The 24252-nt window shown below is 48.0% G+C and overlaps 1 protein-coding gene and 1 long non-coding RNA gene across 3 annotated transcripts; one reads left to right on the top strand and one right to left on the bottom strand.

The window, feature by feature from the left end:
• Positions 1 to 4268: 4268 nt before the first annotated feature.
• On the bottom strand, positions 4269 to 7376 carry LOC109775611 (uncharacterized). 2 transcript variants are annotated; one of them, XR_012184483.1, is made up of 3 exons: positions 5390 to 5866; positions 4911 to 5284; positions 4269 to 4826 (listed from the first exon to the last, which is right to left on the bottom strand). It is a non-coding gene; the product is annotated as an uncharacterized lncRNA (long non-coding RNA). The 2 variants fall into 2 exon arrangements; XR_012184482.1 differs by having other exon boundaries at positions 4269 to 5284; positions 5390 to 7376.
• Positions 7377 to 7763: 387 nt separating this feature from the next.
• LOC109775616 (aspartate carbamoyltransferase, chloroplastic) lies at positions 7764 to 22398 on the top strand. Its single transcript, XM_020334340.4, has 5 exons — positions 7764 to 8323; positions 14647 to 14786; positions 15981 to 16154; positions 16262 to 16498; positions 22048 to 22398. Exons 1-5 carry the CDS (start codon positions 7813 to 7815, stop codon positions 22153 to 22155), a joined length of 1170 nt encoding a protein of 389 aa, XP_020189929.1. The 5' UTR covers positions 7764 to 7812; the 3' UTR covers positions 22156 to 22398.
• The last annotated feature ends 1854 nt before the right edge of the window (positions 22399 to 24252 follow it).

Raw genomic sequence — 24252 nt, 5'->3', positions numbered from 1 at the left:
CATAGCATGTATGAAACAACTACAACAACCTTGGAAAATTGAATAACACGTAAACAATCTGCCAGAAATATTTTATAGCAAAAGTAGAGCAAGATTGAGTCATGCTATGGCCCTCCCTAATTGCAAACAAAGGCATGAATGGATCAATTACAACAATAGCTACAAAACATCCTTAATGAACATCTCCAAAATAAGCATGGATCTCTCTGTAGCCACATGGATACATAGCAACAAAATAACAGCAGTCACAGACTTAGAAAAACTACTAAGTCTCTGAAATCAGAAACATTACGGAGCCTAGTTTGCATGCTTGTGCTAGTCACCACAGAGATCATAAAAATACATGTCATACACCCCTGTAAAGATGGCATGGCATACAACAAAACACATGTAGAGCTCATGCCCATAAGATGCACAGATTAAATGCAACAAAAATAACAAATCACCAAGTTCTGATAAGTAACAGCAGATAACAGCAACTAACACTCTTGCACCAGAGATTTGGGCATCAAGATGGACTCAAATGAACATGGTGCAATGTAAAAAAATGAAGAGCATCATGATACGAACATTTCGATATATTACACGCACGAAATGGAGCTATATGCAGAGAGTTATGATGCGATGAACAGGTGCACGTATTGTTAAAAATAAAGGACTTGGAGGATTTTCGGGAGAGGGGAGAAAAGTCAACCCGAGGGCTCGATCCAGATCTGGCTCGGGACCGGCTGGAGCTCGCCTCGCCGGAGCTGCTGCTCGTCGCCGGAGATGGGGGGAGGAGAGGGCGGCGCTCGGGGAGAGGACGGGGCGCCAGTGAGGAGGGACGGGGAGGCGGCGCTCGGGGCCGGCCTCGCCGGAGAGGTGCGGGGCACGGCGGCGACGGGCGGAGGCGGTCGGCGGCGGCTGGACGCCGGCGCGGCGAGGTGACGCGGCGGCGGGACGGCGGGGCCGCGGCGGAGGGAGGCGAGGCGCCCGGGCGGCGGACGGGCCAGGCGGCGGCGCGGCGGGCTCGCGCGGGCCCCGGATGGGCTCCGCGGGCCGCGGGCGTACGGGCGGCGGAGTGACACGTGGCGTGCTCTGACTGGCTGCGGGCGGTTCGTCCGACGCCGGGCGGACACGTCCGGCGGCGCGGAGGAGCGGGTTAGGGTTTGGACTGCGAATGTATTTCGGGAGGGAGGTGTATATATAGGTAGAGGGAGCTAGGAGACTCCAAATGGAGCACGGTTTTCGCCCACCCGATCGTGATCGAACGACCGAGAGCATGGAAGTGACTTAGAGGGGTTTTGGGCTGTTTAGAGAGGGGGTTTTGCTGCACACACAAACGGACTTTGCGGTTACCCGGTTAACCGTTGGAGTACCAAACGACCTCCAAATGGAACGAAACTTGACCGGTGGTCTACCGGTGGTATACCAAGGCCACTAGACAAGACTTGGTCCATTCCGAGAACGTTCAACACCCGCTCACGAAAAGAAACGAAAAAAGGGTGCGCCGGAGGAGGTGAGAGTGCCGGATTGCAAAACGGACAACGGGAAAAATGCTCGGATGCAAGAGACGAACACGTATGCAAATGCAATGCACATGATGACATGATATGAGATGCATGACATGAACAAAATGCAAAACGAAAGACAAAACCCGACCACGAAGGAAATATCATAACACATAGACGAAAATGGCAAGAGTTGGAGTTACAAATATGGAAAGTTACATCCGGAGTGTTACACACCATATCTAGGATGATACGTGTTTTTGCCACAATTATCGTCATAAGGTGTCATAACCATGACAGAAAAAGTTTTCATTTGGGCCATAATATCACGGATGTGTCTTTTTTTAGTGTACTGCATTTATAGATAGATCTCATTTTATCTACGTAGTTAACATAGCTTCCATTTTGCCCCTAGATGTCATCCCCGTCAAGTCTTGGCGAGCACACACAAAAAAAAAACCCCTTAGATGATAAGAGTTAAAGGGAAAATATGGCTACGCGTAGACTTTTAGTAAGTAGATCGTCACTTGTCACCTACATGACCAACTAAACAATGGAATGTATAATAGTTAGGTGCAAACAAATAATAAAAGGGTCGATAAGCTTACTGAGTGCGCCTTCGGGTACGACCAGTCTAGTTTCTTTTATACATATGTGGTACAAATCTACGCATAAAGTCTTCTACAACCATTGTTCTAAAACTTGCTTCATTAGAAACAAAAATAACAAATTAGCTTATCTGTCGCCCACTGTAGTGACCTGGCTAAAGTTTCTGATTTCTTAAAAGGAAAATGAGATGAAAAACCAGTAGGTTGCTCTTTATTTAAGTTTCAACAATGTACTTTCACTAGAAAAGGATTGTCCGATCTAGTATATAGAAGAAACTACTTCGTCCATTGATTTCAAAGACTGTAGCCTTCGAAGTTGCACAACATCAACACCAGATAGCTTCAATTTTAAAATTTCAGCAAGAGCCATACTATTATTTTGCGTTGAACTTTAAAATTTAAAAGAAATAGCGAAAGAACACTACTCTATGGTGCATCCACATCAAATAAACATTTAAAATATTCGTTGATGCAGATGATTAAGCAAGTACAATGATTTGCCACCAAGCACACAATATGTAAATAGTGGGAACCTTTTCTCGCTACCTGTTCATTCATGGAGCAAAGATAATTCTATCAATCCACGAATAACTAGATGATGCCCCGCGCGTTGCTGCGGGACTTTATAAGCACATGATGTAAAACTATAAAGTTAAATCATAGATGTGATCATATATTAGAAACAAATAGAACCGTAGGCACACTGATGGAGTTTAGTTATGCTAATGAACGACGAGTAAATTGCAAGAAACCATCATTTTGAAGGCTAGGTTTGCAGAAAACACTACTATACGTACATTTTTTTGGCAGAAAACACCATGTCTAGCGTAATCTTTTTGCAAATAACACTGATTGGCGGATTAGAGCGCTTTAAGTATGTTATGGCAGGTGGATCCAGATTTTGCAGACGTGGCGTAACGGTTTGGCCAAGACGGCGTTAGATGATGTATTTATCTAGATTTACAAACGAGTCCATGTAATTTGAAGGAACACCCTTAGATGAAAACCAAAAAAGCAATCAGCTCCCTGAGCCTATCCAAGCACGCGAGCAGAACATCAACACGACGATGGCTCTCGTCGATGGCGAGGGGGCGCTCCATCCGGGTATGGGAGGCGGCAGCGGCGGTCGTCCGGGTCTGGGAGGCGGCGGGGGCGGTCGTCCGGGTCTGGGAGACGGCGGCGGCGGTCGTCGGGGTCTGGGCCCCGTCGCCGAGCTCATGCTGCCCCATGGCGCCCCAAGCTCCAAATCAAGATGGGCTCGATCCCGAGCAGCCAGCCACATCTAGCCTCCAGCCGCCCGAGGCCGCATCAGCTACTCAAGGCCCCGCGCGCCCCTGCTCCTCCCCAAGCATGCTCCCGCGCCGCCGGCAGCCGCCTTCGTCCGCGGCCACATGAGCCAGCAGCAGCGTTGCCCCGCCCGAGCTCCTGGCCTGTGCGCCTCCTGCCCGACCACGCCTCGTCCCAGCCGCCCGCTCACCGCAGCTCCACGCCACGCGCCGCCTGCCGCAGGAAGCAGGACCTGCCCGCGGCCCCTTCCCCTTCTCCTGTCTGCGGATCTCGCCGGATCCGGTGTCGGGTGGGGGCAAGTGAGGTAGGTTGTTATTTTGAGGTGTTTTTGGCAAAAAGAACCCCTCTAACGCCATCTCCGATGATGTTATGCCACGTCAGCAAAATACGGGACCCACATGTCATAAACGCGCTCAATCGGCCCTAATCCACCGACCAGTGTTATTTGCAAAAAGATTACGCTAGACATGGTGTTTTCTGCCAAAAAAAAATGTATAGACTGTTTTCTGCAAACCTAGCCTTCAAAGTGGTGGTTTCTTGCAATTTACTCAATGGACAACACTATGACAGCTAGTTATAAAGCTTATTACACCCATATACTGAAGTATCAGAAAACTATCTATGAGATACTGTAGATGTATGTTTCTGAAAACACTAACAAAACAATATAAAATTTATGGGTGTTATTTCTCTGGTGTGCCAAGTGCTTGGAGTAGCTTAGTTGTTTCCTTGCCGACAGAGAACATAGTAGATAAAAATGCTACAAAGAAATTGCAATTTCTGATGCAATGATGCATACAATTCTTGTTGTCCGTTGGTTTGCATCTCTGTATGTTAATATCTTGATGAAATATTGCAAACACAAATTGCTATGCTGTGAGTGTCTGGTTATGAGAGCTAATCTCGTCGGATTTGATGTTATTTTTTATGGTTCTTGGACCTAGGAAAAAAAGTTAAATTTGACCAAGAGAAAATAAAAGCTCAGTTGATTTGGTTGTCGACAATGAGCACTACTATTATTGACATGGGATAACATTAGTGATAGCACATGAGTTGAAACTTCAGAACACAACGTCCAAGTTGCCAAGAAAATGGTAGGCATCACAACAAACTGTTCCTGCAAAGCCAACAAAAGTACGATAAAGATTACAGATACAATTTGATTGAAAACTACATCAACATATACGGACATATAAATCACAAATCAACACACAAATTGTTCCTATTTGCCCTGTAAATACTTGCAGCTTCATAAGAGAAGCGAGGCAGACAATAGACCATATTCTAATAGACGTCTATTCATTCTATATGCTCCACAAGATACTATCAGGGCAAACTGTATCTTGCTATGAATTTATGATGCATTCCATGGATCATTTGCTAGGAGCCTGTAAAATATCTTGTCGACAATGAGACTGTGTAACACATGTGTGACCTGTAACTAAAGTAAGAGGAGGTGGTCAGTGATCAAATAGAAAAATATCCTTTTGACGTAGATTAAAAATTTCTGCAAAAACATACAGACCTGCGACTTGCTTGGGTTGTGATCGAATACCTTGTCGACATAGACTAAAAAAATGCTGAAACTAATGCGAAAGGCATGGGATTAAATTCTATATCAGGGCATGTAAAATTTAGGAGCAAAATCTAAAAACAACCAGATGATATGAAGTTCCTACATCTCAGATACAATTCTGTAATTGAGCTTTGGATCGGCCAAGACATGAATTTTCCACGACAGCTAACTCATGCGAACATGTAAAAACTGGATGGGCGAGGTATTAATCAACATACGCTGCCAATAAGAGGATGCGGGGGGAACCTGGGACAGAGAAGAGGGCATGCGACGTTGACGGCTGCAGATGTGTGCAGATGTGTCCCGTCCTCCCGGGCTCCCAGCTAACACGCGCAGTACCAGCAGGCGATGGATGTAAATAACAGATTCATCCGATTTGTGCCACCATCAAGGTCTTGATTATTGGAAGGCGAAAACTAGCGACTCACCAGCAGATTTGAAGATGGTACACGAGAAGGGCGATGGAGCTAGGTTGCAGAGGGTGCTGGGCGCAGCTCCTCGCCATCGAATCCATCGATGGCAGGGTCGTCGCAGCTGCTCGCTGTTGAATCCGGTGGCGGCAGGGGTCTGCAAGCTTGGATGATGCAGCGCCACTGCGCCAACCATCGGGTCAGCGAAGAGTTGAATTTGTATGCGCGGATTCGTAGAAGGCCAAGGGATGGTCTGAAGTGGGAAAGATGCAAACATGACATGGGAGATAAATTATTGGAAAGAGTAACGGAATCACAGGAGAAGATTAGCAGGATGGTCTCAGACTCTCGGCTTCTCTCAAGATACTATCGTTGGTTTCAGTTTTAGAATATGAAGAGGGACCAACAACTACAGAGATCGGCTCTCCTATTAATATACTATCGTTGGTTTCAGTTTCGCAATACGAAGAGGGACCAACAGCTACAGAGATTAAAATCACACGATGCATTAAGTTGAAAAAGGAAAAAAATGTTGAGGTGGCAGATTTGCTTAGGTGGAAGGCTACTTGTTGATTGTAGATATAGGGTCCGTAAATATAGTAGATGACGTGGCACATCGCTGATGTGGACAGTGTGCACGGTGAGAGAATATAAATTAGTGAGGAGCAACTTCTTAAAAATGGTAGATTGGATAAAACTCATGGAACTGAAGAATCATCCCCTCAGACTGTTACCACAATTGCATTAGATCAGAGGCAATAGAGTATTGTGTAATTAAAAAGGTGCTAACAAATACAAGTGATACACTTATATGGCTGCCAGAATAATCTGTGTTTTTCCCCTTGTGAGTGGTTACTGACATGTATTCTAGGGCATAGCTCTGCCATGTATAGTCTACCATGTCTGACGAATCATCGACAACAGTACACAAATGAAACGAGTTTCTCTTTCACAACAAAATCTTAGTGTTTGGTAGTTGGAGAAGTGACATGATTCAGAGCTTTTATTCTAGCGGGCTAACTGATCCTCTTACACATGAAATTTAATCACATAACAACATTCATTCCATACAAAATTTGATAGGTTTTATTAAGAATTTTTGAAATATATTTTTTAGACATAAGGATCAGAAACTATACCTGGAATGCATAATTGTTAGATGACGCATCAACTACCAAATCATAGCCAAGCCAATACAGGAAGGTGAACATAACATACTAGATTGCATCATCATCAACAAAAAGGAGCAAATGGAGAAAGACGTGCACACTAAATGTTAAAACTACATGAAGATGAACCGTGAGCATAACAGAGTAGAGTGCAATATCACCAACAAAATGGAGCAAACAAAGGATTCTAGTATCATAAAACTACAACCAAAACATCAGAACTTTAACCATGTTAATGATCTCGTTCTACTGCAGGAGCTGTAGTGATACTCTACGTCTTCAATAATAATACCTCTGAAACATAATCTTCTGCATAGCTACTCACCAAACAACTAAAATTCAGCAACGTTTAGCAATATTTCAGTACCTGGGTACTGAATAGTGCCTCGATGTTTTCAGTAATATTTAGCTAAACTAGAAACTTCTGCAGAGATCACCCTCGTACACGTGGCAGATCTTGAGGAGGTCGCCTTCGAGGTAGAGGTCGAACTGATGTCGTCTACGAGCTTGTCGGGGCTCGGTCATGGGGTCCCACATGTTACGTTTGTCGTCCTCGTCCATGAAGGGTCCCTGCTACTTGAATCAAACAAAAGAGCCAATAAAGGGATCAGAGAGGGAAGGAGAGGAGAGTATTGACAGATGGAAGAGCCCACCTTGGTGGTCGTTGGATTTGGAGGAGGGAGGCAACACAGATCCATGGAGGTCATTGGGGGAAGGTGCGGCACCGTCACCATTGCGGCTAGGGTTCTCTGTCTAGCCACCGCAACCACCATCGTTGTCGATCTCGAGGTAGATGGGCCACCGTCGTCATTGTGAGGCGGGGGAGAGAGCGAGGGCTTGCGTCAAGGAGAAGGAAGAAGAGGGCGAGCGACATGTGGGGCGAACAGCGGGGCGGAGAATGGGGTAGGCGGCGGGGAGGTGAGAGCGGCAGGCACGTTGCGGATGACGCGGCGAGTGAGGCAGGCGACGGGTAGGGGATCGCAGTGCGCGAGCCGGGAAAGGGAGGACACGAGAGGTGGGTGTCGTGGGTGCACGTTTATTAGTGCGCCATGGGGAGGTTGCTAAACACACGTTTATATCGTTTTAGCAACATATCTAGACCATACAGAGATCATGGTTAGAATGGTATTTTGAATCTCCGCACTTTGTGCTTTTATAGGCGTAGGAGATAGATAAATAGGAGTAGTAGTAGATACATAATGTTAAAAAGCGTTTTACAATATGAGATGAAAGGAGTAGACTAGTAGATAGAAAAAATCAGGTCACTCCCCCATGGCGGTCGTCCAAAAAGTCAGGCGGAAAGCAAACCAAAGCAAACCTCCCCCGACTCCTAAAACCTTAAACCCTAGCTCCGGTCACTCCCCCATGGCGGCCGTCCGGGTCATCCTCCCTCATCCCCACCTCCCCATCCCCTCGTGGAGACCCCAGCTCAAGCCCTCCTCATCCTATCCCCGCCGCGCGGTCGCCGCCCCAGCTTCGCTGTCTCCGTCGCCCCTCACGGCTTCCCTGCAACTCGGAGATGTGATCGAGGCGCAGCAGTTCGATCGGCAGGTGCTTAATGAGATCTTTGAGGTGGCGCGGGAGATGGAGGCCGTGGAGCGCGGCTCCCACGGGTTCCGGAGCCGCGTCCTTGAGGGGTACCTCATGGCCACGCTCTTCTACGAGCCCTCCACTCGCACGCGCCTCTCCTTCGAGGCCGCCATGCGCCGTCTTGGCGGAGAGGTGCTCACCACCGAGAACGCTCGCGAGTTCTCGTCCGCTGCCAAGGGCGAGACCCTAGAAGGTGAGTTGCCTAAAAGTATCTTGTCAGGCCTTGCCTTGAGCATTTGTGCTAATTGCTGCCTGGTGACCTTCACGTGGAATGGACAAGCTGAAATCTTAATTCTAATTGTAGTTATTTTGAGAGTGAATCAGGATGGGTAGTGGTTGGGCGATGCCGGTAGGTGAGGAAATGCAAATTTTGTGGGTTATGGAGGAACATCGGTTTTGATTTTCAAGTGAGATCTTAACTAGGCACTAGTTGTGCAATAACTGCGAGTTGTAGCAAATTATGAAACTTTGAGGACCTGGGATTTCCTTAGAACCATTGTGAAGATTATTTGAGGAGGTCATCATCACTTCCTTGGATCTGTAAAGTAGAAAATTTTGGGTAGTCTGTATACGACTTACAGTGAAACAAACATGGGTTATCTGCCATGTTTGGTGAGGCCATCAAAGAAAAGTCAGCTACTGGAACTAGTTGGCTCTCAACCTTAATTATTTAACAGTTGAGAAAATTCTTACATGCTGGTGTGGAGTGAACTATACAGATGGGGGTGGGGTAGGGGTGGGGGTGGGGGGTGGATGCTTATATAAATTATTATGAACTACAATTGGGAACATCCTACTTTAATTATAGATTGGCTACCATGTTCATATAATTGCGTCCATCCAATTCCATTGTTAAAAGATAGGGCCACCCTTACTAGTTTACTTCAATCATTGTGAATTTATTTTTCTTGGATGATATGAATGTGCAGTTCCTGCTGGTTTTGATGTAGGGACCACACGGTTGATTAATCCTACTTTAGTGATCTACGCTCTTATATTTCTTTACAGAGGGAGTATTATTTAATTTTTAAATAACGTTTCCCAGATTATACCGGGATTTTTTTTTTGGATTCTTAGAGCATCTCCAGCAGCTTCCCTTTCGCCAAAAATTTCATCGTATAGAGGAAGTTTGCACAAAAAACACGCTCCAACAGATTCCCTATTCCCACCAAAAAAACCGCCATCTCTACATAGAGTGGAAGTTGCCAATACCTTTTCCAATACATGCCATGTCAGCGGGCCGCTGCCAATCACCGCCGACCACTGCGCCGCTGCCGCACGTCGCTGCCGGACTGCCAAACTGCGCCGCCCACCGCCGTGCCGCACCACCACCATGTTAAGAGTAATCCTTGGAGCAGTCAGTCAGTCTTTCCTTAGGTACTATGCCAGCGAGTCAAGACTCTGTCTTAGGCTACAAGTCAGTGGTTCAAGATGTCTTAGGCTGTAAGAAAGCCATGGAGGTGGTTCTGTACTAGTTGCTTTCAACTATAAATATGGGGTGAAGCCTACCCAGCTGCATCCATCTCAGTCCAGAAACCGAGTTCCCAATCAGAATTACCTGTGCTCTTGCTAGTTGCTGCTAACAATTAGCACCAGAGCTGGTTAAGGTGAGGATCCTAAGAGATGTTAGTTTTAGGTCAGGGCGCTGCCCGTAGTCCAACTCCCTAGCCACGGCGCCATTCCCCCTCACCACCACCAAGATGACCGCGCCACCGTGATGTTGGAAGGCGCGAGGTTGTCGTTAAGAACTTTGGCGGTGGCAAGTACCCGATGCTGACACGGACAAACAACGCCGAATAGAGCCTTCGCATGAAAGTCATGCTGCAGGCTCGGGGCCTCCGGGAGGCTATTGAGCTTGGCGCTTACGACTTGTAGGAAGGTCGAATGGTGCTGGACCGCCAGAGATGATGGCCAGCCTGGCTGTCAAGCGGAGCGCGCAGGAGGGTTGGGAGGCAGTCCGAGCCATGCGTGTCGGCATGGATCGCGTGTGGAAGGGCAAGGCGCAACAGTCGAGGAAGGAATTTGAGACGATCTCATTCCATGACGGGGAGTCCGTCTCCGACATTGCGCTGCGCCTCACCAACCTCGTCACAAGCCTCGCCACTCTCGTAGAACCGATAGATAAATCTGAAGTCATCGAGAAATTCTTGTGACTTGTGTCGCTCAAGTTCTCCTAGCTTGCTCTTTTGATCGAGATCCTCCTCGACATCTTTGAGTTGTCGTTTGAAGAGGTCACTGGTTGGTTAAAGGCGGCATAGAACCGTCTTGAGTCGCAGGAGCCTCCACATGGGCATGACAGGCTTCTTCTCACCAAGCAGCAGTGGCTGAAGAAGATGGAAGTTCGCCAAGGGAGCAACTACTCCAGGCCTGCGTGCGGTAGTGTACAACGACGATGGTGACCGCAACGGAAGAAGGGTGGAGAAGGTGGTCATGATCACGCGGCACCCAGGGATGGCGCACACGATGACACATGCCACAATTGTAAGCGTCATGGCTGGGCCAAGGAGTGCAAGCAGCCTAGGAGAAACAGGGCTCTCCTGGCCCAAGCAGAGGAAGATGATGAGCCTGCTCTCGTCATGGCTCAGGTCCGTGCCGCTCCAGCCCTAGCAACAGAGGTGCGGGACAACGTCACTTCAGCCCCAGCCATGGAGGTACAGGACAACATCACTCCACCCCAGCCATGGTGATGCATGACAACATTGTTCTAGCCTCAGCCATAGTGGTGTAGGATAGTACCACTCTAGCTCCAGAGCATGCTCCCCTTCGCATCGATGAGCCGAAGGCGAAAGCCTACCTCGGCACAAACAACGACGATGAGCGAATCGAGGGCGGGTACCTCGACAGTGGCGCCACAAACCATGTGACAGGCCATGGCGATGCCTTTGCTGAAATTGACCTAACGGTCACTGGCACCGTCAAATTTGGCGATGGTAAAATCGTCGAAATCAGGGGCATCGGCACCATCATCTTCGCTGGCAAGAACAACGAAACACAAGGCCCTCAGTGGCGTTTACTTCATCCCATGGCTGAAGAACTCGATCAACAACATTGGTCAGCTCGATGAGAGCGATGCATGTGTGCTGACCAGAAGAGATGTGCTTTGAATTTGGGATCAACAAGGTCGACTCCTTGTTTGGGTTAGGTATGGCCAGAATCGCCTTTACCTCCTACATCTTCAGGTGGCCTGCCCAATATGTTTCTGCCCGCCACGACGACATCACTTGGCGGTGGGATGAGAGATATTGGCACCTCAATTTTGACGCATTGGAGAAGATGGGACACCTCACTATGACACGCGGGCTGCCATGGCTGCATCACAGGGAGCAGCTCTGCGACATGGGTGTCATCACTAAGCATCGCTGCGGCACATTTCCTCAGCAAGCAAGGTACCACACGTAGGAGCTTCTTGAGCTCGTCCATGGCGACCTTTTGCAGCCCTGTTTCGCCGACACCTAGAGGATGGCGCTACTTCTTGCTGCTGGTGGACGGCACCACTCGCTACATGTGGGTGATGCTCTTGGCTGCCAAGAATAATGCACCTGATGCCATAAAATAATTCGAGCAGAAGCAGAAGCTCAGAGTGGATGTAAATTGCGCATGTTCCGCATGGACAATGACGATGATTTTACCACAACGGAGTTTGCTATCTATTGTGTTGTCTATTGTGCCGATGAAGGCATCCAACGCTACTTCTCCGCACCTTGCACCTTACACGCCGCAGCAGAATGGTGTCGTCGAGTGGCGGAACTAGAAGGTGGTGGCAGTGGCATGTGCTGAGCATGCCAGCTGAATTTTGGGGGGAGGCTGTGAGCATTGCTGTCTTGCTTCTCAATTGTGCTCCCACCAAATTCCTTGCTCGAAGACGCCTTACGAGGCGTGGCACGGCCGCAAGCCGGCTGTCCGCTACCTTCGCACCTTTGGGTGCTTAGCATATGTTAAGGAACTGGGGACCTGCGTAAGCTCAATGACCGGAGCTCTCCTACTGTGTTCATTGGCTTTGAGGAAGGTGTGAAAGACCGTCTGCTGGACCCTAATCGGCGTCAGTGTGCGCGACGAGCTTGAAGGAGGCAAATGCACGGAGATGAAGGCCGAAGCCTGGTGTGCCGCGGATGTACCGAAGTATCTGTTTGATGAGCGCCCAGTGCACGTCATGAGGTGCATGCATGTGCTGCCAAACCTGCTGCACGGTGTAGCAGATGTCAGAGTGAGATATTATCACACACCGACAATGCTGCGACATTGTCAGCGGGCTTGCCGTCGGCGGCAGACAGCTTGGGCTTGGCCTCGGCCGGCGTGGAGGCCAGTCTGCAGCCGTCATGCCCACATGATCAAGTCATGCCCACGTGATCAAGCAGGTCGATGGCGTACTCCTCCTGATGGAGGAAGAAGTCGGGGGCGTTGCGGCGGCGGACATTGATGTCGAGGACGAAATGCAGCGCGCCGAGGTCCTTGAACTGGAATTCGGCACTCAGCTAGGCGATGACATCATGAAGAAGAGCAGCGTGCGATGCGATGATGACAATATCATCGACGTACAGGAGGAGGTAGGCCACATGATCTCCGTGATGAAGCATGAACAACAACGTGTTTGACGTTGTTGCGCGGAAGCCAAGTATGCCGAGGAACACAACAATGTGATGGCACCAAGCGCGCGACGCCTGCTTGAGTCCGTAGAGGGAACGAGATAGCACACAAACGTCGTCGGGGTGAGCGGTGTCAGCGAAACCGACCGGTCGGCTGTTGACACATAATACACTCCTGTAGGACCGCGTGAATGGAGGAAGCGAGTGGAGGCCGACTTGACAACGGGGGAGAAAGTCTCCGAGAAGTCCGCGTTGGCGGGCTGAGCGAACCCGCGCACGATCCACCTTGCTTTGTACCTGTTTAGGGAACCATGTCCAGGGAACCATCGGGGTGAAACTTCTGACAGAATACCCACTTTATGGTGACGAGGTTGGCGCCATGGGACCGAGGGACAAGCGTCCAAGTCTTGTTGGCGTGCAGGGCGTCGAACTCCACCTGCATGGCCGCAGTCCAGTGAGGATCACGCAGGGCAACACGAGCCGAGCGGGGAACTGACGAGATTACGTTAGAAGCAAAGGTTGGCGTAGCGACGGTTCGGCAGGAAGATCCCACGTTGGTCGTGCGTCACCATGTTGTGCTTCGGGAGAACCGGACGGTGAGGAGCGTAGCGTTGAGGGTAACATACACCATCGCTAACAGTCTAACTAACTGAACCTATTCTAGTTGAGAGGATATACATTACCAGAGAATTGGGAGGAGGAAATCAGAAATGCGTGTGAGCAGGTGGTGGAGCAACAACAGTGAAGTGCATCCTTCGCTATGTCGCTAGCACCAGCCACCATGGTTTATGCTATAGGTGGAAGACTGGAGAGGCACGGCTGATTGGTTAAAGCGACAGTGACCTCGCCGGTGAGCACGAGTGGCACGGTGTTCTTGGTAGTAATTTGGTGAGCTGGCAGTCACTCAAGTAACGAGTGGTGGCTCTGACCTCCTGTGAGGCAGAGTATGTGGTTGCCACATCTGCTGCAACACAAGGACTTGGCTGGCTTGGCTGCTTGGTGAACTCCATGGGAGAGAATTCGAGGCAGTCGGGCTAATGGGGGACAACAAGTCCGCCTTGGCGCTGGCCAAGAACCCGGTCTATCATAATGCAGCAAACATATCGACTTACGGTACCATTTCATCGGGGACTGCTTGGTGAATGGGAGTGTCAACGCCAGCTACATCAACACCACAGACCAACTCGCTGACATTCTAATGAAAACACTAGGGCGGGTGAAATTCCATGAGCTGTGTGCTAGGATTGGGATGGTCCAAATCAATTCAAGTCTGATTTGCAAGGATAGGGGGGAATTGTTAAGAGCAATCCTTGCAGCAGTCAGTCAATGAGTCGAGTCTTTTCCCTAGGTAGTAAGCTAGTGAGTCAAGCCTGTGTTTTAGGCTACAAGTAAGTGGGTCAAGTCAAGATGTCTTAGGTTGTAAGAAAGCCACTGAGGTGGTTCTGTACTAGTTGCTTTCCCCTATAAATAAGGGGCGAAGCCTAGCTAGCTGCATCCATCGCAGACCAGAAACTGATTCCCAAATCAGAGTCCCTGTGCTCTTGCTAGTTGGTAATAACACACCATGCCACTGCCGCCGCCTGGCGCAGTGCCGCCGCCGCACCATCGCCACCTTGTCGCCCGCCCGCCCGCTCTGCCTGCACTGGTCCCCTGCCCCACCGTGCCACCTGTCGCCGGAGCTCTGCTGGTATCTTCCATGCACATGAGAGGGAGAGGGGGAGGGAGGGAGGGAGAGGGAGAGGGAGGGAGAGGATCTGCTATATAGCAGCACACCTATGAAACCCAATAAATTTAGTGGGAGAGCCCTAATAACCGCTTATTGGGGAAAGAATTTTTGGGTGATCTGCTGGAGATGCTCTTACTTGTACTCCATTCAAAATAATGCGTGTTTTTTTAAACAGACATTATGTCAAACCATGTATAACCAATGCAGATACCATAAGAACCGTTGAAGGTTATTCTGATATTATCGTTCTGAGACATTTTGAAAGTGGAGCTGCCAGAAGAGCAGCGGCTACTGCAGAAATTCCGGTTATTAATGCAGGTGATGGGCCAGGGCAACATCCTACTCAGGTAATTATTATGTTGCTAACTCTTCCTGCTCCTTTTATTGGGAAGCACCTAACCAATGTCCACATTCTTAGAATAAGACGGTTCTTCTAACAAGGAATTTGCAACTTTTATTTGAGGGTAGGTGCTATAGTGAATGGTCAGTGAACCATGTGATGGCATTCCCTTTTTTGGTAGTATTAGGTGTTGATCAGATATTGTCAATTCATACTATAGGCTGATTTTGGATCCAGTTTCTGTTTTGCCATGCTTTCTTTGTAGAATTGAGTTGATGAATGATGCTTCATGGTAGGGTGATGATGGCAATTTTGTTGACAGTTCTGCAGCCTTTCTTTAATCGTTAGTATAAATGAGCGATACACTTCTGTGTCTGCCTCTAGCACTTGGTTGAGGCTATCCTAGTATTTCCCAATTGGCCGTATTATTTCGAAGAATAAAATTATCTGTAGTAATGTTGACAAGTCATGGATTATAAACCTTTCTGGAATATGCAATGTGCTGTCCTGTACTTTTGAAGGTTTCTGTGTAAATTGAGCAGAATTTCATTCTGTTGGCGTCACCGTACAAATTTCTGCTGTGACAACCCCATCCCCGTTTGTTTCTTTTTATACTGTATTTTTACCAGGATCATTGTTTATAAGGTGGTAAAGAGACCTAAGGCGAGCATCACCTGCTCTGACGCCTAAGCGGCGCCTAAATTGGGCATATTTCTAAGGTGCTGCCAGAGCGCCTTATCACTTAAGCAACGCCTAAGCGTCTAAAGCAGGACGCTTTACAAACAAGGACCAGGATTATGTATTAAAGAGGCTATTCGGCCGCGATAAAATAGAAGTTGATGACCACAATACCCATGTATTCATGTGTTATGATCACGAGAGAGAATAGTTGCTCGTAAATATTGATTTGAGGGGAAAGATAAATTGTGAAAGAAAGAGAGAACATACATTAAACTCGCTTGCACGCCTTATGCACTGAAAGTGTATCTGTACGCCTTCTATATTGAATGGAAGTCAACGGGTTTTCAGCTAATTGTTTGTGCCCATTACCCATTAGTTCGTCCACCACCTCTTTGTCTAATTCATCACGTTGGTAAATATAGTTTGTTTGTGCTCATTGGAATCTACTTTCTGTTGTTACATCATGCTGAAGTACCACTTTTGCATTCTTTGTAGTTGATATGTTCATTCTTTCATTCAGGCTCTGTTGGATGTATATACAATAAAGAGAGAAATTGGTAGGCTAGATGGAATCAAACTTGGTTTGGTTGGAGACCTTGCCAATGGGAGAACTGTTCGTTCTCTGGCCTATTTGATCGCTAAGTACCAGAACATTAAGATATACTTCGTATCTCCAGATGTTGTAAAAATGAAGGTACTTCTATCCCCAATAATTAATATTGTCTGGCTTCTTTTCTTTTGAATTCTATTGTAGTCCGATGGAATAAATGGATTGTTGTTTGTATTTCTTCTTGTTCAAAGGATGATATTAAGGAGTACTTAACTTCACAAGGTGTTGAATGGGAAGAAAGTTCAGATTTATTGGATGTGGCATCCAGGTGTGATGTAATTTATCAAACACGCATTCAAAAAGAAAGATTCGGAGAGAGGATCGATCACTATGAGGCTGCTCGTGGGAAATATATTGTGGATAAGAAGGTTTTAGGTGTGCTGCCAAAGCATGCTGTTATCATGCATCCCCTTCCAAGGCTGGATGAGGTTAGCAGTTATCCTTTCACATACATCACAGAAATGATTGTTTATTATTATGAGTGTCACCTTATGTTGCATCTCAATCTCGTTGTGTCACCGGGGAGTTTTTGATTGTCAAAGGCTTAATCCAATATTTAACGAGTCTTTGAATTGGGGTGCTGAAGTAATCTGTTATGTCTAATTAGTACTCTCTCTGTTCACAAATATGAGATGTTTTGGATATTTCAATATGGACTACATAGGGACTGAAATGACTGAACAAACACTAAAATATATCTATAAACATCCGATTCAGAAAAAAGTTAGAATATCTTATATTTGTGAACGAAGGTAGTTACCATGCCAAATGATATGGCTTGGCGTAGTATACTGGTCAATGTAGTTATGACCAATCCATTCGGAGCTTGGGAATTGGTTAGCCAAAAGCAGTAAGTAGCAACTTGTATTCCCATGTGACCATAGGTAATTAGAGCATCTCCAACAGCCGCGCAACGCGCCGCGCGCTAAAAGTCACGATACAGCGCCGGGTTAGCCAGCTTTTGCGCGCGGCGGTGCGCTGGCTCCAGCAGCCGCCGCAAATTAAAGCGCGCCCACGCCGCTCCAGCAGGCGCGCTATATTTCAGTTTTTTCTACTCTACGATTCGATACATATTTGGTTTCGTAGATAGTTCTACTACTACTACCAGTTGTCCGACTCGGACTCTGTCTCAGTGATGTCCTCCTCCGACGTCGGAGCGTAGGCGTCAAGGAACCGCTCGTCGCCGGAGTTCCAGGAGGACGCATCTCCTAGCGCTTGGTTGTATTTAGCGACCGCCTTCCGCGTTCGCTTGTCCTCGCGATAGTCGGCTCGCTCCTCCCTCCTCTTCGCCCTCCTCGCCCTCCTCTGGGCGAAGAACTGTTCCTTGTTGGTGTCTTCCGGGAAGCGATGGCTCCACAGCGCCATGGCTTGCTCGTCCATCTCGGCCAGCCTGAGACGATGCTCCCGCCTATGGTGCTTGCGACGATCCTCGTCAGTGAGAAGCCGCGGGAAAGGCGCCAACTCCTGTGCGCGCTCCCGCGTCGCCACGTCGGCGAAGCTCATGTCCTGACGGGATCGCAGGAGGCGCCACGCCGCAGCGTCGTACGCGCGGGCGCCCTCCTGGGTGGTGCCGAAGGTTCCGAGACGGAGCCGCATGCCGCCGCCCGACCGAATCTCGGCGGAGTAGGTGCTGGACGGACGCATGCGGACGCCGCGGTAGCCCGTACCTCCCCGGCGGCGAGGCGGCATGGTGGCGCGGTGGTGGCGTGTCGGCGGCAGAGGCGCGGCAGAGGGCGATGGAGAGAGCGGCAGAGGGCGCTGCAATTTATAGGCGCGCCGGACGCGGCGCGCCAAATGTAGCGCGCGAGCGGCCGCCTTTCCCCCCCCCCCCCCCGCGCGCAATCGTTTCCCGCGTGCGCGCAATTCCCGCCACCGCTGGAGCGCGCGAAAACGTCCCGCGCGTGCTGAAAAGCCAATTTACCCCGCGCGCGCGTCTTTTGGCGCGGCTGTTGGAGATGCTCTTATACACGTATGGGTGAGGGAAATATTCAGAAAGCCGCTTATACTATGCCAAATGATATGGCTTGGTGTACAACAACAACAACAACAACAAAGCCTTTAGTCCCAAACAAGTTGGGGTAGGCTAGAGGTGAAACCCATAAGATCTCGCGACCAACTCATGGCTCTGGCACATGTATAGCAAGCTTCCACGCACCCCTGTCCATAGCTAGTTCTTTGGTGATACTCCAATCCTTCAGGTCTCTCTTAACGGATTCCTCCCATGTCAAATTCGGTCTACCCCGACCTCTCTTGACATTCTCTGCACGCTTTAGCCGTCCGCTATGCACTGGAGCTTCTGGAGGCCTGCGCTGAATATGCCCAAACCATCTCAGACTGTTGGACAAGCTTCTCTTCAATTGGTGCTACCCCAACTCTATCTCGTATATTATCATTCCGGACTCTATCCTTCCTCGTGTGGCCACACATCCATCTCAATATACGCATCTCCGCCACACCTAACTGTTGAACATGTCGCCTTTTAGTCGGCCAATACTCAGCGCCGTACAACATTGCGGGTCGAATAGTCATCCTGTAGAACTTGCCTTTTAGCTTTTGTGGCACTCTCTTGTCACAGAGAATGCCAGAAGCTTGGCGCCACTTCATCCATCGGCTTTGATTTGATGGTTCACATCTTCATCAATACCCCCATCCTCCTGCAACATTGACCCCAAATATCAAAAGGTGTCCTTCTGAGGCACCACCTGCCCTTTCATCAATACCCCCATCCTCCTGCAGCATTGACCCGAAATATCGAAAGGTGTCCTTCTGAGGCACCACCTGCCCATCAAGGCTAACCTCCTCCTCCTCACACGTAGTAGTACTGAAACGGCACATCATGTACTCGATTTTAGTTCTACTAAGCCTAAACCCTTTTGATTCCAAGGTTTGTCTCCATAACTCTAACTTCCTATTTACCCCCGTCCGACTATCGTCAACTAGAACCACATCATCCGCAAAGAGCATACACCATGGAATATCTCCTTGTATATCCTTTGTGACCTCATCCAAGGCAAAAAGATAAGGGCTCAAAGCTGACCCCTGATGCAGTCCTATCTTAATCGGGAAGTCATCAGTGTTAACATCACTTGTTCGAACACTTGACACAACATTATCGTACATGTCCTTGATGAGGGTAATGTACTTTGCTGGGACTTTGTGTTTCTCCAAGGCCCACCACATGACATTCCACGGTATCTTATCATAGGCCTTCTCCAAGTCAATGAACACCATATGCAAGTCCTTTTGCTCCCTGTATCTCTCCATAAGTTGTCGTACCAAGAAAATGGCTTCCATGGTCGACCTCCCATGTATGAAACCAAACTGATTTTTGGTCACGCTTGTCATTCTTCTTAAGCGGTGCTCAATGACTCTCTCCCATAGCTTCATTGTATGGCTCATCAGCTTAATTCCACAGTAATTAGTACAACTCTGAACATCCCCCTTGTTCTTGACGATTGGTACTAATATACTCCGTCTCCATTCTTCTGGCATCTTGTTTGCCCGAAAAATGAGGTTGAAAAGCTTGGTTAGCCATACTGTCGCTATGTCCCCGAGGCCTTTCCACACCTCAATGGGGATACAATCAGGGCGCATCGCCTTTTCCTCCTTTCATCCTTCTTAAAGCCTCCTTGGCCTCAGACTCTTGGATTCGCCGCACAAAACGCATGCTGGTCTCATCAAAGGAGTCGTCTAGTTCAATGGTAGAACTCTCATTCTCCTCATGAACAGCTTGTCGAAGTACTCCCGCCATCTATGCTTAATCTCCTCGTCCTTACCAAGAGTTGGTCTGCTCCGTCCTTGATGCATTTGACTTGGCCAATATCCCTCGTCTTCCTCTCTCGGATCTTGGCCATCTTATAGATGTCCCTTTCGCCTTCCTTCGTGCCTAACCATTGGTAGAGGTCCTCATATGCCCGACCCCTTGCTTCACTGACAGCTTGCTTTGCGGCCTTCTTCGCCATCTTGTACTTCTCTATGTTGTCTGCACTCCTATCCAGGTATAGGCGTCTGAAGCAATCTTTCTTCTCTTTAATCGCCTTCTGGACATCATCATTCCACCACCAGGTATCCTTATCTTCGCTTCTCCTTCCCCTGGACACTCCAAACTCCTCCGAGGCCACCTTACGAATGCAAGTCGCCATCTTCATCCACACATTGTCTGCATCCCCTCCTTCCTCCCAAGGGCCCTCCTTAATGACCCTCTCCTTGAACGCCTGAGCTACCTCTCCCTTGAGCTTCCACCACTTCGTTCTAGCGACTTTGGCACGCTTATCCCGCTGGACACGAATCCGAAAGCGGAAGTCAGCAACCACCAGCTTATGCTGAGGTACAACACTCTCTGCAGGTATCACCTTACAGTCTAGGCACGCACGCCTATCTTCTCTTCTCGAGAGTATGAAATCAATCTGGCTAGAGTGTTGGCCACTACTAAAAGTCACCATATGTGATTCTCTCTTTCTAAAGAGGGTGTTAGCTACAATCATGTCGTAGGCTAGAGCACTTAAGACATCTTCTCCTTCTTGATTCCTGATGCCATAGCCAAAGCCCCCATGCGCCCCTTCAAAACCTGTGTTAGATGTACCCACGTGGCCATTGAGGTCTCCTCCTATGAAGAGCTTCTCGCCAATCGGTACACTCCTAACCATGTCTTCCAGGCCTTTCCAGAACTCCCTCTTGGTGTTCTCATTGTGACCTACTTGCGGGGCATAAGCGCTGATAACATTGAGAACTAAGTCCCCAACTACCAGCTTGACCAGGATAATCCGGTCCCCACGTCTTTTGACGTCTACCACTCCATACTTGAGGTTTTTGTTGATCAAGATGCTTACGCCATTTTTGTTTGCAGCCGTCCCCGTGTACCGCAGCTTGAAGCCAGTATCCTCCACCTCCTTCGCCTTTTGTCCCCTCCATTTGGTTTCTTGGACGCAAAGGATATCAACACCTCTCCTCACCGCTGCATCAACTAGCTCTCGAAGCTTCCCTGTCAGAGACCCTACGTTCCAGCTACCTAAGCGAATCCTCCTAGGCTCGGCTAGCTTCCTTACCCTTCGCACTCGTCGAGTCAAATGCGAAGACCCTTGCTCATTTTCCACTATATCCGGGCGCCGATGTAGCGCGCCACTAAGGATGTGACGACCCGATCCTCGCTAACTTGCCACCGTATCCGGACCAAGATACGGCGCGCCACCAGGGGGGTGACGGCCTGGCCCTTGCCCATTTGCCACCACACCGGGGTTCCGATGTGGCGCGTCGCTGAGAGGGTTACGCCCCAACGAAAATCTTTTGGGTTTCATCTCCATAAGAGTGGCTGAGTTTTTACGTTGGCTCGCCAAGCCTATCACAACCCTCCTCCTTTACCCGGGCTTGGGACCGGCTAGTTGGCAGATAAATATTATAATGAGTTCTCCTTCACTATGGAGTATACTGGTCCATTTTTTCTGTGACGAATCCATTCTGAGCTCGGGAATTGGTTAGCCAAAAGCAGTTCTTGGTGTTAAGGAAGTAGCAACTTGTATTCCCATGGGCCCATAGGTATATTATACACGTATGGTTGAGGGAAATATGCACAAAGCCTTTTATACTATGGGGAAAATACAGATGCTGTACATGGCTATAAATATAAACACCCCTGTCAACCTCATGGTGGATCAACAGCATCGAGTTCCAAGAGATAGAAGCCATACTGTACCAATTTAGGGAGGGGGGGGGGGGGGGGGGTGTCTTGGAAAGTTGTTGAGCTGTGATGTTTCCACATCCGAGCAGCAACATGTACTAATTACCTAACAATGTGAAAATTATCTTTTCATGAGAATCACCTATGATTTCCTTCATTTCTATGAAGAAATCAACGTTCGTGGCAGTTGGCATGTTATTTCTTGGTTGCTTGGGTATTGTATCATAGTGATACATGGGTTTAATTGGTTCCTAGCTCGTGTCAAATTGGAATGTGCGGGATTCAATGTTTGTCGTTTTGCAGATCACAGTGGATGTTGATAGTGATCCAAGGGCTGCATATTTTAGGCAGGCTAAGAATGGCCTCTACATAAGGATGGCACTGCTCAAACTTCTGCTTGTTGGCCATTGACATTCTTTTTCCTGGTGCGTGAGCTTTGTGATGTCAAAGGATCAGAAATGTAGTCTTATCGTTGGCTCCAAGTTCAACTGTTCGGTGCTGTGCAAGGTATAAGAAAGTTGGATCCTTGCAAGAATAAAGCAATGATTGTATGATAAATGCTCCATAGGAATATTTTCTGTTATTATGTGGAACATCCTTTTCCTCAGGATGGAATGCAATGTTGGAAAAGAAAATTCTATTTTACCTACGAAATTCACTTGCTGATTATGGTCCAGTACAAAAAGGCAGCCATGTTTGCTTTCTCATTTGCTGATGGACACTGCTGTTTTGGCTCGCTGAAGCTGGACAGCTTTTACCTCAAGTTGCTTTTGCTTCTGGCTGCATGGTTCAAGTCTACTTCTCACAAACAAGTTTGCGACAACTATTTGAGTTACTCTCGGTTAGAAATATATCACTCACCTTTCAGAATTCACATGTTCAAAGTTTGCAAACTTCCAAAATGTTGAACTTCCATAATTTGGGAACCTGAGAACCGTCCTGGGTCTTTTTTGTACCCCATACCAATTAGGAGGATTGTAACTGAACTTTTACCTTTTCAATGAAAAGAAACGCAAAAGGCACCGTCCTTTGCGTTTTCTCGAAAAAAGAACCGTCCTGGAGCTTACCAGTAGACAAGCACAGAGGTTACTATTGCCAGCCCGGGTTTGAGTTCCCCTATGCAGTTTCTCATACGAGAGTTTCTGCACCCGAGCTCACTGAGCTTGGGTGAACAGTAAAATCGAAACAAAATTGAAAACAATTCATAGAATTCCAAAAAAAAATTTGGGTGAAACATTGACAAAAGTTTTAAGTGCTTGCAAAATTTCGATGAAATAACATTCCTAGAAGGTGTGGCAAAAAGAAAAAAAAACAACAGAATTGGTACTTCGAAAATGCTACTTCCTAAAGCATTTTGGTGTACTGAATTTGTTTATTTTGCCACGCCTTAGAGGAATGTGATTCCATCATGATTTTTTGCAAGCATTTAGAACTTTTGTCAATGTTTCTTCTATTTTTTTTTGGATATTTTTGAACTTTTTTGATTTGTTTTTGATTTTATTGTTCACTGAGCTCACTTGAGCTCGGGAGCAGAAATGTAATTTCGAGCGTAGCTTATAATTTCTCTGCTGTCATTCTTTTTATAATTTTAGGAATAACATGGGAACCTTTCCCCGTGGAAAAAGCTAAAACTAAACTAGGTAAAGGGGATATGAGAGTTGGTGAAGCACCCATGTGGGCCTCTCCAGCCCAACCTGAGCCTTGACGTGTCTGCTGGCCCCAACGGTATATTTTTTGTAGATCATATGTCGTGAGTTATATGGATGGTCAAAGTTTGATCCAAAATAGCAGGGGCATAATCCCGGATGGAGCTAATAAGAGTTAAGAACATCTCCAACAACTGCCCTAATATACGGCAATGAAAAACAATTTGAAGGCATGAAGTGAGTTTTAGGGCTCCCTTTCTCTAGCCGTTTCCTTCAGAGCTCTCCCAACATTTTCAGGAGGCGCGTGCCCGGATCTAGGAGTGAAAGGCACCAGGCGCTCATGAAGGCGCCCGTTAAGCTTGGGCGATGGTCCAAATGCATTATCCTGACTTGGACGTCGGCCAGATCGCCAGGGCTGGCCCCAAAGGTGTCGACGACAACTTTGTTCGGATTACCGAGAAGAGCTGCCACCTCTAGAGGATCATAAATTAGTCGTACGCACTTGATATGCCGAGGAGTACTTTTGTATAAACCTTTAGGAGTTTGACCAACTACTTTGTGTATATATGTGGGCAAAGCAAAATTTGGCCTTTTAAGGGGACTGAGGTACGTAAGCGGAACGGACCTGGCGATGGTATTTGCACATTATGTGCGGTACCAGAGACTGGGACTCATATCATCTTCTCATGTACCGCGGCGAGGGTACTCTAGACATATGTCTGCGAGGCGTTGGGGCTTGAATGGGAGGCCCTAAATCTCGCTGAGTTCCTCCAGCATAGAGCTTTACCGCCGTCACGACATCGTCGCCTATTTTGGCTCATTTTCGCGGCGCTGCCGTGGACTCTTTGGACGACTAGGAATA

This window comes from Aegilops tauschii, chromosome 5 (genome assembly GCF_002575655.3).
Source record: "Aegilops tauschii subsp. strangulata cultivar AL8/78 chromosome 5, Aet v6.0, whole genome shotgun sequence".
In the NCBI taxonomy this organism is placed as follows: Eukaryota; Viridiplantae; Streptophyta; class Magnoliopsida; order Poales; family Poaceae; genus Aegilops; species Aegilops tauschii.
The sequence above is the reverse complement of the archived record's forward strand: the minus strand, read 5'-3'. Positions and strand labels throughout refer to the sequence as shown.